Here is a 12,769-nt window from a genome sequence, read left to right as displayed (position 1 = left end):
GGGAAAATAATACTTCTGAATGAGGTAAAAATACATTCATGTCGATCGTGATTGAAAGTATTAGCATTTGAATTCATTTAACATTTTTAAATTATTTGTTTGATGCATTCATTTTTCATGGCAGAAAGATGACAATGGAAACAACTTCAATTAATTTTCAAATATTTACATCCTTACTAATATTTGGTAAAAAAAAAAAATCCCTTGGAAAACTGCAGTGAAACCAAGTTTCTGGCTTAAGTCTGACTGGAAATTTATGACTAAATCTTAGAGTTTAACTTTTAAATGTAGTCCATATTTCTCCGTGGATATAAGTGGATACAAGTAACAGTATAAATTAGTTAGATCTTTCCCAAAGCAAAGTAAAATTTTAGCCTGACTTATTTTTTTCCAAAACTAGTTTGGATGCCATCTTTTTGCAACACCACATTGTATCCTAATTTTTCATAGGATTACAGTTGTTACCATTAGAATAAAAGAAACTTATTAACACAGTCTGTCTAGAAAAGTCTAGAAACCCCTCAAGACTGAAGCATTTGGCAATAAAATGTAAACTACTGGAATGACAGTCCAGTCAGTTTTACAACAACAGGAAGGAACAGGGTGTTGACCAAAAAAAACTGAGCCTTACTCTAAAAACACTTTCAGGCTAGACTAAAATTTGAAGGTGAAAGATTGAGCTGTTTGGGTTGCCAAGAGTGGAAGTGACAGCAGCATGATGTGGGTTTGTTTTGCTCTTATTGGTACTGATACTTTGCACAACGTCTATGGAATAATAAGAGTCAATGCTGTCGACCATCCCCTGTTCTATATGCTACACTTTTTATTAATGTATACAGCTTTGTGTTTAAACTGGAACCAAAGTAGAATATTAATTGAATTGTATGCATTAATTAAATTTTATTCTGTTTACATGGTTCTATTGAATTGACTATATATTTTGTATACAAATTACATCTGTTTGTCTTTAGATGGCATCTGCTGTGAATTTGTGCTTTATGAATAAACTCTGTTGAAATGGAACAAACACCACCTGAAAATCAACAGCTAGGCAGCTTTAAACTAGGACACAGTTGGATGTTTCAGCAGGTTTTATGATTTGTGGTTGTAATGAAGTTAAATGCAGAGAAATCTGTCATCAAAAATTGAGCGCTTTGGTATAAAACATAATTAAAACTTACAAAAAGAATGCAGGTGGAGCACAGCGAGCAGAGGCTGGTTTGGAGAAGGACAATTGAACCAGATGAACTAATCGGAAGAAATGTAGTAAAGCTGTGGCTGGGAGAAAGCTGAGACAGAGAGAGACGAATTAATACAGAATGAGCCGAACACTCAAAGCATCGTCAAACCAAAATGTTAAAGGCCTAACAATAGTCTAAGGAAATAAATTAAAGTGTAAAAGGAACAGAGCACAAGAATAAATGAAGAAAATAAACAAAAAGGAATGAACTTATATTTCAAAACCATTAGAACAATAATGAGCACAGAGAACTAAACAGAATATGGCAGGACCTGAAGTACAAAATAAACCTTAGTGATGCCAAACTTAGAACAAGAGATAAAGCAGGTTAATATTATTGTCTTTGGCAGGTCAGAAAATTTGTGGACTAACCTTAAAAGCCTGTTCTTCATGCACCTCAGAGATTAAGAATAAAAGAATTGAAGCATCCAGCTAACAATATGCCAGAAGCTTGTTGATGGTTACAAAGACTGCATGGTTTCTTTCAGCCAAATGTTAGTGGGCGTATATTTATACGTTTAAAAATGTGTGAAAAGTCTTTTCAGATTCAAACTTGTTTTTAAAATTATTTGAATGTGTTTTATCATCAGTCCACTCTGCAAAAAATGTTCAAATGCATAATTAAATCCCAAACGTAATATGACATTCATAGTGATGGTTAACTTCTAATTGTAACTGTAAATGTTCATTAGCATGACATCTGACAGTTTCTCTACATTATTATGAATTATAATAAAGCAGAAATACATCTTTTGCTTTATTTATATTACTCTAAAATTGTATTAATGTATATGTAATGTATATTCATTTTCCCTTCATTTTCATTTTATCAATTAATATTTATTATTCAAATAAGGGCAATGCACATGGAGATTAGATGTAGCAACTTTCTTTGGATTCGTTGTAATGATGCAAAATACCGATATCTTTTTGGACTTTTGTTAAGCAAGAAATCACATTTTAAAAAATATTGCACTTTCAGTCTATAGTTCTTATTTTATCAAAGGCAGGAATTATGTACTAATAAACATTGTACTTATTCACATGTCTAAATAAATGTGATTTTACCAAGCCAAAGTTGCAAAAATATTGACCTCAGCCTATTTTTCCCAGTGAAAATTGCATGATATGGTAGAAAACGATTTGACAAATATTTTACCTCCCTGCACATACAATTACAATTGATAATTATTTGTGATATTTGCTAAATGGTATTAAGTTATGAATTTATTTATTTAGTTATTTTTACAATTGCTTGTTGTCTTGTATCACCCAACACCCAGATTAAAACTTATACTTTTAAATTATCTGCTAAACTCTTAAGTCAGAAGTCCCCTATTTCCTTCCTCCCATTATTCTGCCGTTGGACAGCAGGATTTATAGATGCATATATATTCAGTCAGCGGCCGGATCCAGAGTTGTGGCCCGTATGGATCTGCTGCACAGTAACAGAATCTCCTGGACTGCATGCGGCCAGATAAAGCCTCAGTGCCAGAAAGACAGAGTAATCGCATTACTATCTGATGAAAAATTTATGCCAATATATCATTCTGGAGAATAAGAGACTACAAAAATATGTCGCTGTGGCTATAAATGAATGACCAGTGTCAGGTCAAAGTAAAAAGAGTGTAAAACTCAAATATTCACGCTCTGACTAAGCCCTGGGTTTTAATGCAGTCTTCTGTGAATTCAGCATATTACCAGAATGAGAACAACTCTCCTCTTTTGCATAGTCTTCCTCATCACAAAGCCACAGCTATTGTCAGGGTGTGATTGAAGATTAACGGTGCAGTTATCTCATAATTTATTGATTTTCAGCCAGTATTATTGAAAACATTTCTAATGACTTATGGATAGAGGTGCAGTAGATCTTTTTCTTAAGATCCATTTTAGGGCTTTAATAGAAACTGAAGGGAAAGAAAAACACACAGCCTGTGTCCGCTGTAAGCTCTCTGAAGCCATGGGCTCAACAACGCAGCCTGACTCATCATGTGGAGATGACCACTGTTCATGTGACTGAGGATGCCACTTACTTTAATTACTGAAGAAAGGTCACATTGTGTCACCATGGAAAATATCACCTAAATAAATCTTAACAAACTATTCATTCATAGCAAAGAAGTTTTCAGACAGTAACATAAAGGATATTTCTCATGTTACATTTACAGTAGCTGAAGCTATTTTAAATGTTTATCATCTGAAAGTGTAGCATGATAAATATGGGGAAAGTAGTCTGCTAAAGATCAAGAGCAAGATTACAGGAATTACAAGAGCCCTGCCTGGACCCCATGTTTAGTCGCCGCACTTTCCTTTGACTGTATAAAGGAGGAAGTGATCGATACAAGAATCAAATGTCAGGGGCAACAGGTTTTTTTGCTCTGATCAATGGAAACAGATCAGAGCTTAGAGCAAGAGAGAAGACAAGATAGTATTGAGAGATTACATTGACATCATTTGGTGGCAGTTGCTCTCTTCTTTTCCTTTCGCTGTCTCACTTACACACGGAGGATCTGCGACATGCAGACCAAACTCTGTCCTTATGTAACAATTGCTGAAGCACTTCAGTCCTAAAACTGCTTGCCTGCTTTATTGTCTCCAAGTGGACGTGTTGTATGGCTTGGAAAATGCCATGCTTTGAAAAGTCTTAATACTCTTGACCTTTTTCACATTTTGACATGTTACTATCTCAAACTTTAATGGATTCTTTGGGGTTTTCTAAGGGTAGACCCTAAGTGGAAGATAAGTGAAAGAAAAAGTCTTTCACTTTTCTCCCATCTGAGCTGAGACCTCTGTAGCTCCTCCAGAATTTCTGACTGGAAATAGGATGTAAAGAGCCCCCTCTTTACATCCTAAAGAGCAATGCTGCTAGTACAATGCCCTTCATCAAAAGCTTCAGCAGAGTGCAAAAGATGTCTCTATGTGCCATTACAGGACAATGAATTGATCAGGGCTCTGCTAGTGTTGTTGCATTAGATTTTTATTAGGATATTTGGATGCACTAATGTTTTCTAACACACTTAGATTCATGCTGAGATTAAACAACACAGCTGGACTCTAATTACTGACTTATTCTGTGTAAATATGGGAATGCAATGGGATGATTTGGATTATCCTTTGAACAATGATGGTGATCTTGAAAGACAGGACATTTCTTGTTGCTTAGTTGGAAACAAAGTCACACTAATTATATTGGAAAGTTATATAATATTCAAAGGTGAATGAGGGTAAGACAAGAGAAAAAAAGTTTTACCTCTTATTTGAGAACTGAATTTCAATTTAAATGACAGTTACTCTGAAATTATCCACGTTAGCTGAGGTAGGTATTGTGGCTAACCTGCAAATGGACTATCTGGCGACGATGTCAGTATGGCAGCCTCTGGGGGTCATCAGATGAGGAGGGGGCAATGTGTGACAATTTTCCGCTACCCTCGTTCATCCCCACTCCTGATTAAAAATGCTGTGACACACTTGCAAGCATTCAAAGCTGGCAACAGGGTCCCTTTGAAATAGTGCTGACGGCAGTTTAGCGTGGCAGCTTCCTTGAAAGGCAAGGTTCACCATGCCTTGCCATGTGGCCTTCTGATTTTCCCAGCTAAAATAGGGTCTGTCTAAGCCCCCCTTGGCATTGCCAACCATCCCAGACATCCTGACACTTTCCCCAATGGAGAGATGCTCCGAACAGGTGAGGGACTCAAAATAAGGGCCTGTACCATAGCTTGCCACACAAAGTGAGTGAAGACAGGCCCTTTTGTAGGAGTGTGCTTGAAGGGGGATTATTATTGTTTTTGGAGGGAAAGAAGAGCCCTAGGTCAGCTGGCCCCGGCCCCCACCTCGAGGCTTGCGTTAATCCGTGTGCGAATGCCAGCCGCCTTGGCCAAAAGCCCCCTCCACAAGCAGCTTTCTTTGAAGAGATGATACCCGAGCTCACCCGCTGCGACTCTCGCTGCACTGTACAGTGAACCATAAAACAGTAAGAAGACTTTTGCACATTTATACCTCAATTGTTGCTTACCCATGGAGGAAGCACAACAGACCAAACAGTCAGACTCCTCAAAATCCCTCAAAAATCCACCCTATAGTCTCTAAGGGAATAAATATAAATGTAACAAAACACCTCTGATCACTTGTTCTTCCTCTCTGCTAATATCTGGACAGTAAAATGAGACAGGTTAGAGCTGAGCTTTAATTCCTGTCACCATTTGTTAATTATGGCCTGGACTGTTGTAATTAAAAGAGGCACCCATCCACCCTCCATCGCCGGCTGACACAGCCGCACAGCTCAACTGGCAGAGAGAAACACTGAGATCCGAAGCGCAGTCACCTGGCAGGAGCCCATCTCTGCAGGAGAGCTGAAAGAAACTGTAGAAAGTGGTGAAATCACGTTGGACAATGACAGGAGTTTCCGTGGCTCAAATAAAAACTACCTGAACTACAAATGGACTCTAATAAAAAAGGCCCCTGCATACTTGTTTATATTTTGGGAAAAAAGAAAATTTTCATGTCTACTTGGTGTGTGGGCGTGTGGGTGTGTGTGTGTGTGTGTGTGTGTGTGTGTGTGTGTGTCTGTGTGTGTGGAGGCGGCTTCCCCTATTCTTACTGGGAAGGATGGATGTCTGTTGGGAAATTGGAGTAATTAGGTTAGTAGGTTGTCACTGTCAGGAAATTGAAAGACAGTCCTAATCAGATTTGTGTTTCTAGGGAATCAAATAATTGATATAAGAAAATGAAATATACACTTACACTGCATTGAAAAAGTATTCATACCCCTTGTAACACATAGTCGTTAATTTGAATCAAAGTGATGCATGATATTTAACAGAAAAAAGCTGAAAGGTTTAGGGTGACCGAAGAGGAAGGAGCACAGCAGACGGGTCAGGGAGAAAGTTATGGAAAAGACATTAGATCCAAAAAATTATGCAAAGCTTTGCGCATCTCACTGAGCACATTTCAGTCCATTAACGTAACTACAGACCGACCAAGACTGACAGGAGGGTGATGTGATCCACAGATGTAGTGTTTACAGCAAGGTAAAAAGAAGGGAGACATTGTTGAGGAAAAAAACAAACAAAAAAGAACATTACAAATCTCATTTTTCATAAGCCATGTAGAGAACACAGTAAACATGTAGAAGAAGATGCTCTGGTGAAATGAGACCTGCACTGCATGCAGGATGCCAAAATACTAGCCTGCAACTCAACGAGAGGACAAAAACCAACATTACACTGTCACCCTGAAAACAGTATCCAACCAGTAACTGGAGGTGGTGGCAACATCATGCTGTGCTGTGGGGATATTTTTCTACAGTCAGGATAGAAAATCTGGTCTGAACCGATGAGAGGATGGCTGTCTTGAATACAAGAAGAAAAACTTATAGAGGCCTTTAGAGATGGAAGCAGAAGTTCACTTTTCAGTTGAAAGATTATATTCAATAAAATATGTTGAAGTTTGTGGTTTTAATGTTACAAACTGTGGAGAATTTCCAGAGGTGCAAATACTCTATCAAGACGTATTACATTGTAATACATTCTAATGCCACCGACCTGCATTTATTAGCAGAGGGTCATGTCACAGAAGAGGTACAAATCTAGATATTTTGCATAAACCTTTGAGTTCCTTTTTGCTAAATGAAGGCCATCACTTCCGTCCTGCTCATCTGATTTTTCTCCTTCCCTCCCGTTCACTGAGCGACCTCCAGTCGTTTGTGCATGGGGCACATCCAAACTCATCCTCTCCAAGAGCACTTGCTGATGGGTAAATTCTATTAGGCTCATTTGCAGTGGCCACACAGTGTCCGGATTTGACACCGTCCTCCCTGTTATAAAGTGATGAAATCATCAAGGAAGTGCTCTGGCTGCGGGCGTTCTTCACTCAGAGGACGCAGAAGCTGACAAATTAACTCCTCCTCCACCGCGAGCATTTCATTGAGCCTTTTCCCATCCATCCTCTAATATTAAATTTGTTTGAGGGGGGTTACATTATGTATACAGATTGAAAGGATTCTCCCTCTTGACAGGATTAAAATGTAGGTTTCACAGTAGAGATGACACACAAGTATGAAGTTGCAGGATATAAATGCTTGCATACAATTGCATTAAATAACCAAATTCCTGCTCAGGGATATCAAAAGAAAAGGAACGGTGTCTATGAAATATGTTAACAATGTTGAAAATTAATAGAATAGAAAAGACATCCGAATAGAAACATTCTTATCAAATAATGAGATAATAAATAACTTATGTTATGATGAGGCTGGCTTGACATTTACAGTATCAGTGTGCAACCTGGCCCCCTAGGTGTGGCTGGGGGTGATAAGGCCCCAGTGCTGCTCCAGTGAAAGAGGGGTGAAATAGGGGTCTTTTATGGGAAAGCAATACCCAGTTATCTATCTGTGGTATGACAGCGGGAGCTTTTACACTATGTGTGTGGCTGCGTCTTTGCTCGGAGCTCGGGCTTGCAGTTTTTGTTTTGTGGATGTGGAGGAGAGCACACCTGAGCTCACAGATGCGAGCAAAGAGGCAGGTAGCTGGCAGCTAATTAGTATGCAGCCTGCCTCACCCCAAAAGCTAAATAATTAGAGGGCCAGTCTGTGAGATCATTGACCCTGCATTAAATATTCATATGTTTAGACCTGCTCTGGGCTCAGCTGTGTCACAGTAGACCAGCCAGGCATGGGCCACATATGGGAAGGCAGCAAGGCCTCTGACACATCCGTACAGACACACACTCACGCGTACTCATTCAGGAATTCATTTCAACACACATATGCCACCATGCAATCCTTTTTGATTACTTATGCTCAAGCAAGATACAAACTATGTTTCATACAGATGATCTAAGGAGTGTAATATTTGATTTAAAATAGCAACCAGAACGTTTTACTGAATTTTTTTTCATTTTGTTGACCTACTTAATGTCTGTGTGTGCAGGGTGTAGGAAACAGATTCATACCCCTTGAACGTTTCCATCTTTACATCCACAACCTTCAATGTATTTTGTTGTGAAAAACTGACAAAGTAGCTAAAGTTCTGAAATGGAAAATATTTGTATATCACACATATCCCAGGCAGTATTGTGCAAGATGGTTGAAGCAAAAAAAAAAAGTGCAAGGAACCTTGAAAAAAACCTGTCAGAGGCTGGTAAAAGACTTGAGATGGAGTTTCACCTTTCAGCTGGACAGTAACCTTTGACACATGGCTGCTGTCTGGGTGAAAATATCCATATGTTAAAAGGGACCAGTCAAAGTCAACTGCCATGTTCAGTGTCCTTCACAGATGCTCCAAATCCAGTCCAACTGTGTGGCTTTGTGATGAAAAATGGGTAAAGATGTCAGCATCCTGGTCTGCAAAGCTGGAGATATACTCTAACAGACTTGCATGACTCACAAGGGATGAATACAAATGAACACCACACTTATTTAAAACCATAAATAGGTTTCTTTCAATTCTACAATTATCCTCAAGAAAAAAAAAATTCTACAAAATATATTACCCTCTGTCTAAGCAATGTGAAAATAAGGTTGAACAGTGAAAGTTGGGTAAACAGCTACATAGACACATCTACTGATGCTTAACTTTCTTGAAAGATGGTTAGGGATGAACAGATCGATCAAACTTTACTATCTTAAAAAATACCAATTTTCAAAATACTTTTCAAGTTAAATTTATTAAAGGACTGACCAACCTCAGAGTCAAAACATGTAGAGTTTGTAGAGTTGTGTTTGTTTATCATAGAAAATCCCAATAAAATACACTGAAGTCTGTAATTGTAACATGACACAATGTGAAACAGTTCAGGGAGTAGGACTACATTTGCAAGACAATATATTTGACATTCTTTAAATTTTGTCTGCTAAGCAAAATACACACTTTTCATCTGGTGTCTGTCTGTTTTCTCTTTCCCAGGGGTTCGTTTGGACCGTGTGCGAGGGGGCAGACAGAAGTACAAGCGGAGGCTGGACACAGAAAACAACCCATACCTGGGCTTGACACTCCCCCCTCCTACTAAAAAGCCTCGTGAGTACTACTCCATCACTAACCCATCAACTCGCTCCTCCGTCGCCCCTCAGCCAGCCAGTCAGCTTTCAGGTAAAGCCAGGCCAGATGCTCTTGTGTCACTCCCATGTTTGGACAGTTGAGAGATCATTGGTCAGAAATGTAGGCCATGTATTGTACCAGCCAAAGCTGAATTATGTTAAGTCTCTGAGCAGGTGACCTCTATTATACAACTGAATGCTGGAGGATGCATTTTCAGTCGCAGTTTCTCTTTTATTTCCCACAAACATTCAATTAAAGAAGCACCACCGTTTCTCTGAGTTTATCATATTGTCACAATGATCAATACTGAACATCTTTGTGGTCCTTTGAGCTTTTCCAACCTCTGACCTCTTCTTTTTGTCAACATCCTACTCCCCCCTCTTCTATTTTCAGTCACAAAGATAGTGTCTCACCTGTTGGTGGCCGAGCCAGAAAAGATCTACGCCATGCCTGACCCGACCATGCCAGAGAGTGACATCAAGGCTCTCACCACGCTGTGTGACCTGGCTGACCGCGAGCTCGTGGTCATCATTGGCTGGGCCAAACACATCCCAGGTAGAAAAGCATTCCCTCTTGCTGTGTCGTATTCTTTCTAATTTCTTTCTCTCTCTCATGTTTTACCCTGAATTTAACTCTTTTATTTTTATTCTCTTTTGCTCTGGAAAAATTTATTCTTATCTGACAGACTGTTGTAATTTGGCAACTATAATCACAAAGCATGTGGGATTCCTCAAAGCTTTTATCTTGAGTCACTCCTATTTATACAGAAGCTATTGCCTTTGTTTCCAAAATTGCAGTATTAGAGATCATCCCCCAATTGCACAGAATGACAGTGAAAACTATAGAAGATGATTTGTTAAATTTTGTTTTCAATTTGTTTTTCAGTGTTTTTCTTTTCTCTTTTTAAGGAATGCTTTTTTGCTGCTATTATTTTTTTAACATATATGTTGTTATTAATCTAATATACCTCAGCTTTATGGTTTTATTTTCCTATAAAGAAATTTAATACACTATCTGATGAGTGGTGCTATACCAATAAACTTGCTTTGCATAAAAAAGTAAGCATGTCATAAAATAATGAGAGCAGCCCACTTAGCCTTCTGGTGTCTATTGGACTAAAAAGGTGAACACTTAGCAAAGTTTTGCAAGAAACACATCTTGAATTAATGCATCTAAAATCCCTTCACTGAATGAAGAAGGAGAAACGGGGAGATTTAAAGCAAAGTTTGGGACCTGCCCAAACAAATAAGACATCATATCACACTTGAATGCACCGAAGAGCAGCACAACACACATCTCCTGAATTATTGATAGGCATAATCATGTTTCTTCCGTGCCACATAGACATCGTGATAGACGAGGTGTTAGGTTATAAGAGGCTGTTGAATTAAGGATACACCATTGAGAATACACCGCCTCACGTCAGCAGAGATTTTGCTTCCTTCAAGAGTTTTTCCTCTGATTTTGACAGAGAACATGTTGTTTAGTCGCTCTTTTTTTGCAACCCAGGCAGATTCTGCTTGATCTTGCGCTTGACCCCCATAACTCTACAGCATTACGATGCTGTAAGCGCGAAAGAGTAGCAGACTAAATGACAGTGTCCCTCAGCGGCAACTCCATAACCTCCTTCTCTCATCAGCATAACGTGAACAGGGACACAGCTGTCAGTGTGCGGGAAAGCTCAAGCAGCTGCGTGCTTTTATTTTATGTCTGTCAGTTATTGAGATCATTTAAATTCAAGTTAAGTAAATTGAGAGAATTTATTTCAATCAAACCAGCTGGAAATAAAGCTGACCCTTTTTTTATATAGTGCCGAAAAGGTATTAGAGTACTTCTCAGAAGGAAGGGTATTAATCAGGTACAGATCTGATAGTAAGGAGATTAGAGGTGGATATGCTCCCAGGCCCTGGCCTCAGCTCCGGTCCCTTACACGTCTAAACTGTTTGGATCACTCCACACATGGCCATGCATGGTCAGCAGCCTGAGAGTTTAACCAAGGAGCTTACTCAGGACTGGATCACAGCTGACCCGATAACACACTCCCATCGATGTGACCCAAAAATTACGCCACCACCGCAGACATTCTGAAAAATCCCATGATACTGGACTGTGGTGGGCTGGAAGCAGAACACACTGCCTTTGTTAAGGAGTAAAGAGAGTGAGGAAACCTTAAATAAACTTATGCGTTTGGATTTGTTTTACAATTTATTATTTTTGCTCTAAATATTTCACATTTACCTGCTTACACTTATGTTACATGCTGTAGTGCACTTAATAGACAGAGATTCATAGTGTTTCTGTGATTTGACTAATAATAATAATAATTTCAACCCATCGCTTCGAGCCCATGGCTCTGTTCCTAAATTAGCACAGGTATCTGCCACTTAAAGGCTACACTGAATAATCTGCACTACCTGTGAGATGATAGCCTATAAGCAGATTATTTTGATCTCTTTCCTTGTAAACACATACAGCCTCTCACTAATACCTTTGTTTCGTAATGTTTCATTGTTGAATCAAATTGTTTTTTTTATATTAGATAACCATTTAGGCGAGAAAAAAAAACTGCCTCTACTAAGTGCTTGGTTTGCATCTGTCCCTGAGGTGGCGTTTGTATTAGGACAGTGGGTGTCCTCTGGCCATGAAATGGCTGCATAATTGAGTTGTACATGGCTGAACCTGATCAGAGACGGTTCACTGGTTGAGCGAGACTCCATGTGCTAACACTCCATGCACCGGCGGTACCCCGGGGCAGCCTACCACGCTCATCTCCTGCTATATTTCTCCTCCTCCACTACAGGACCAGACAGGAAAAAAGTGCTGATTGTATTCTGATAGATTTTTGTGGCCTTCGGCGATGGAATTAAAAAGATTAACAGTTCATAATGAAGTAGAACACACTTATTAGGCCACTTACAGATGGGCCAATAACTAAAGTTCAAATTCAACAGTTTAAATGTCAGAAAAATTGGCACTTAGCATCTCCCAGTTGATTTTTAATTTCATCTATTAACAGAGAACATTGTAAAATGTGTTTGAAAAGCGGCATAAAGTGGAGAAGAATGGCCCAATTGCACATTAATGGGAGGGCAAGTGGAGGATAACAATCTGCATTAGTCATATAGATATAGTCCAATGTCTGCTTTCCTTCTGAGCTATAAAAATGATTACGCATTAAGAGCCTTACAAAAGTATTCATACCCCTTTAATTTGTCACTTTACAGACTTTAATGTAATGTTTTGTAAGATGGACAACAACAAAATAGCTCAAATTTTGAACAGAACTGCATTTAGCAAAGTGTGGCATACATTCATATTCAGTCCACCTGAGTTAGGTTTGAACCTCGTTTTGTTTCAGTTCTGACTGGAAGTGTTTTGGTGTATGTCTCCATGAGCTTTGCATGTTAAAATATTCTTTTCCTGCAAAATAGTTCAAACTCTGTTGAATTACTTTAGGAAAATGCCAAGTCTTTTCACAGATTTTAAATTAAATTTA

General features: G+C 38.8%; 1 protein-coding gene across 3 annotated transcripts in view; it reads left to right on the top strand.

Moving 5' to 3' along the window:
- Window positions 1–12,769, top strand: part of esrrb (estrogen-related receptor beta) — a 56,178-nt gene that overhangs the window by 27,068 nt on the left and 16,341 nt on the right. For all 3 annotated transcript variants that reach the window (XM_028001393.1, XM_028001391.1, XM_028001392.1), the window contains 2 exons: window positions 9,142–9,252; window positions 9,667–9,828. In XM_028001393.1, the coding sequence (XP_027857194.1) occupies window positions 9,142–9,252; window positions 9,667–9,828 (273 nt within the window). The remainder of the gene's footprint in view (window positions 1–9,141; window positions 9,253–9,666; window positions 9,829–12,769) is intronic.

The sequence above is a fragment of the Xiphophorus couchianus genome, chromosome 19 (assembly GCF_001444195.1).
Source record: "Xiphophorus couchianus chromosome 19, X_couchianus-1.0, whole genome shotgun sequence".
NCBI classification, from domain to species: domain Eukaryota; kingdom Metazoa; phylum Chordata; class Actinopteri; order Cyprinodontiformes; family Poeciliidae; genus Xiphophorus; species Xiphophorus couchianus.
This window is presented reverse-complemented; position numbering and strand designations above follow the sequence as displayed.